The sequence below is a fragment of the Mus pahari genome, chromosome 3, assembly GCF_900095145.1.
Source record: "Mus pahari chromosome 3, PAHARI_EIJ_v1.1, whole genome shotgun sequence".
NCBI lineage: Eukaryota > Metazoa > Chordata > Mammalia > Rodentia > Muridae > Mus > Mus pahari.
In genome coordinates this window covers 17,136,978-17,140,921 of record NC_034592.1, presented here as the reverse complement: position 1 = coordinate 17,140,921, position 3,944 = coordinate 17,136,978, and the positions used below count along the sequence as shown (strand labels likewise).

General features: G+C 54.8%; 1 protein-coding gene across 4 annotated transcripts in view; it reads right to left on the bottom strand.

Annotated features, from left to right (window-relative positions):
- Cercam (cerebral endothelial cell adhesion molecule) overlaps positions 1-2,978 on the bottom strand; it is a 13,218-nt gene extending 10,240 nt beyond the window's left edge. Inside the window, exons 1-3 of one of the 4 annotated variants that reach the window (XM_029536430.1) lie at positions 2,937-2,978; positions 873-983; positions 614-731 (exon numbers count right to left, since the gene is read on the bottom strand). In XM_029536430.1, coding sequence (XP_029392290.1) covers positions 614-731; positions 873-964 — 210 coding nt within the window. In that variant the 5' untranslated portion in view covers positions 965-983; positions 2,937-2,978. Of the gene's footprint in view, positions 1-613; positions 732-872; positions 984-2,289; positions 2,518-2,672; positions 2,754-2,936 lie in introns of those variants that run through there. The other 3 variants (XM_029536428.1, XM_021194070.1, XM_029536429.1) reach the window with 3 other exon arrangements.
- Positions 2,979-3,944: the final 966 nt, after the last annotated feature.

Here is a 3,944-nt window from a genome sequence, read left to right as displayed (position 1 = left end):
TGTCTCAAAAAACAAAAAAAAACAAAAAAAAAAAAAAAAAGGACTGGTGGCTCTTCCAGAGCACCTGAGTTGGAAAGCCATCGACCCAATGGTGACCCACTACTAAGTGGACCTCACTTCTAGGTCCCCTTCTGCCCTCTGTGAGCTGCATGCACCAAGACACCCGCCTTCATAAAACAAAAGTAAGTCAGGTGGTGGAGGCCCACAGTTTTAATTCCAACCCTCGGGAGGCAGAGGCAGGTGGATCTCTGAGGCCAGCCTGGTCTACAGAGTGAGTTCCAGGACAGTCAGGATTACACAGAGAAACCCTGTCTGTAAACCCCAATGAACAAACAAAACAAAAATATTGGAAAAAAAATTCTATTCTGAGCTCTAATCCAGGGATCCAGGCTCAGTTTATACTCTTGGCATACAAAAGCTCAGGAATCTAGGAACAGCATATAACCTAGGACCTGTACAAGGAGCCAGGCTTAGTATCTAGTGTGAGTTTAAATACAGGGGTCTCAGCTCAGTCTTCAGAAGATCCATCCTATAGACAGTTTGGTTATAACCAGACTTTGTTGGGAGCAGGCCCTGCTGCCTCCCCGCCTACTCCCCAGCCAGGCTGTCTTACCAGGATGTAATCAGCTCCCCAGTCCCTAGCGAAGGCCAGCGCTTCCTGCCTCAGCTCCATCAAAAACTGATGCCGTTCTTTGGTCCAGTGCTTGGGACCCTGTTCATCTGGGTAGGACCTGAAGTGGGGAAAGGTGAAATGCTCTCTTGAGAGAGAGGCCTCTCGTTCTCTTCACGGAATAGACATGCGTGCTCTGGGGGCTGTGCCCTGGGTAATGGCCGTTCGCCACCTTCTAGTACCCTTGCCCTCCATTAACCACCTGGCCTCCTCCTCAGGCTTCCAGACCACAGTCGCATAGTCACGGCCCACGGCAGCCAGCCATTCCTGGAGCATCCCTGTGGTGTTGTCCATGTTGTGATCTGTGGCACACCTGCGAGCATGACACAGAATGACTGTCCTGAGAGCTATGGGGGAGAGTTCCAGTGGAGGTACTGGAGGATGTGCTGTGTAGCCTCAGGCAAGGCCCATGCCTCTCTGTGCTTCACATCCTCCCTTCTAATTCTGTGCATTGTACTGTGGGAATTGAACCTAGAGACTCGTACACGGCAAGCAAGCCCTGACCCCGAGCCATCCTCAGCCTGAGTGCATGTGGAAAGACAGAAAGTCCCTTGACCTTAAAGATTGCACCTGCCACGTCCCCTCACTTCCATCCCTCTTCATGGCTCCACAAATCAGGCCTTTTCCAGCTCAGAATCAGACAAAAAACAGTCATTGCCTTTCTCTCCTTACCTAATTCTCCCCAGCTGTAATTAGGCTCACACCATGCTCTGACAACCCCTGAGAAGTGCTGGTGGTCCAAGCTCTGTTACCATGGAACACAGCTTTCCCTCTGCTGGGGAAGGGGCTCTAGTAATGGAGGTGGAAGGCTTAGCCAAGAGCCCAGGTTTTAGGCGATGCTGTTCCTTTAAGCCAATTCCCCAGAAGTGAAGACTAACTACGTGTCAAGTCTTACAGGGGTGGGAACTAACTAACTCCCCAAGTGTGGTGGCTGTGGGCAGCCTCCCCAGGCCACACAGCTCCACCCCAACCCAACTTTGGTGTGCTGTGAGGAGTACTTTATCTCCAGCTTCTGCTCGGGCTCCTCCCTGTTTTGATTTTTTTAGACAGGGTACTGCAACCTCTGATCCCAGTGTCCTACGAGACCACACCCTTGGCTGTCAGAACCAGTCAGCCCCTCTACCCAGAGAAGCTAGCAGTACCAGTCAGGAGGGCACTCCAGCATGCCGCCTGGAGCTGAAGGTTCCCTCCACCTGCTCTCTAGAAACCTCCAGTGTGACTGATCCTTTCTAAGCTGGGCCCCAGGGGATTCCAGAGGGTCAGTCTGTTCTACCGCACAGCACATCGGGCAGACCACAGGTCTTTACTGCGATGGACTGCGAGCCCCTAGGGCTGGGTCAGAAAGGAGAGGCCTAACTGAAACCCAGGGGAAGCCCGGGAAGCCTGGGACGAGTAGGGAGCCCAAAGGAGGGGTGGGTGTCCCTGGACTGAACCCTGGCCTCAGAGGTCTGCTCTTGCCCCGCGGGGCTTAGGAATACTGCTAAGGGGCTTGAGGTATGTCTGGGAGGGAGGAGCTTGTCCGGGTGGTGTCTGGGCAGGAGCGATGAGGCCTCCAGGTCAAAAACCTTCCTGGGTCCTGGGGCTTGATGCCCACATGCACCCACCCCTGGATCTCTCACCAGAGGGCCAGCCTGGCCCGGGGATAGTCCAGGCGCTCCAGCGCACCCAGGTAGTGGGGCAGAGAGTGTTCAGCATTGCGGGCCAGGATGGCAAGGACCACGGTGGGTAGCGTCGGCTCCGTGACACTGGCAGCCCGGAGCTGCGGCCCCAGCAGGAGCAGCAGAGGTAGGAGCCGCGCAACGCGGCGCATGGCGGGACTCGGTGGCTGTGGAGGGCCCCGGGTTTCCCACCACGGCAAGGAGGGGGCGGGATGGGCGGGGCATGGAGGCGGGGTCTTAGAGGGGCGTGGCTACTGCCGTGGGGCCCCTGCGCCCCTCTAGGACGCCTGTAAGCTCCTCTGTCCTCTTCTCCACCCAGGCCCTAGAGGTCCAGGGTCAAGCACCTGCTCCGGATGCGTCCTGGAGTCCGCCTTCTCCGTGTGGACCTCCGAAGGCGTTGGCACGGAAGGGAGGATCCGTGGGCCACGGTGGACCGCTTGTACCCTGGGCGTTCATCTCACTCCAGGAATACTGACACCCGGGATTCTCGGCTGCCTGCCTCTCAGCCGTGGACCCGGGAGGCTGCAGTCTTCGCGGGGAGCCCAGGTTCCCGCCCCCTGCTCCATCTGAGGCGCCCTCTGGCGGCTCCAGGCAGTAACTCCACATACCCAGCAGATGACGCGATGAGCTGGAGAGCAAGCCCAAGCTTTGGGGAGAGGACCGGGTGCAGCTGATCTGGCCACTTCCGCGACCTCGCATCACCTCCACAGGCTCTGGCCCTTAAAGCAAAGCCCTTCTTTCAATTTCTTTTTAATACAATAAAATTAAAAATTGCATCTTTAATCTCCCAAATAAGATCTGACCAACATTATCACAGTGACTCTGAGGATGATTTTGTTTGACATAAGATGTTTGTTTTTTCGTTTGAAAGAAGAGTTATTGGGAAGGGATGCACTTGGTCCTGTGGAGGCTTGATGCGCCAGAGAAGGAGGGTACTAGAAGGGTGAGGAGGGAACGGGTGGGTGGGTAGTTGAGCACCCTCTTAGAGGTGAAGGGGAGGGGGAAGGGATGGGGGAGATCCTGGAGGGAGGACTGGGAAGGGGGACAACATTGAGACATAAATAAATAAAATAACTAATAATGATGGTGATGGTAATAATAAAGAAAGCAGAGCCCACTCTGACTGAGGGTAGGACTTAGGGGTCACCACAGAACCTCTGATGGTGACCCATCCCCCTTCCAAAATAGGAAATACAGCCTCCTTTGCAACAGAGCAAAAGGGTCAGCAGAGCAAATCTTAGGACTCTCCAACCTGTCTTAGGAGAGAAAAAAGTCGAGGGAAAGGGGCTTAAGACATTCCAGCTGGTACCTGTCACCAACCTCCGACAGTCACTTTCCCTGAGTCCCCTGATAATCACAGGTAAAACCTGACTGGTGATGGCTAACGTGAGGATTTGCTACAGGGAGACCTTGAGAGTGAATGCACTTGAGGCTCTCTCTGTAGGGAGCCTGAGCCAGGCCTCTGTATCCATCCACCCTCCCTTGGCCTGAATGGTCTGCTTTCCTAGATCTGCCCTTCAGCTCTTCAGGACACCAGGAAAGGGGAAGGACACACTTCCTCTATTGGGAGGGGATGGAAAGGGCAGGTTCAGCAAAGAAAGGACTTACCTGATGAT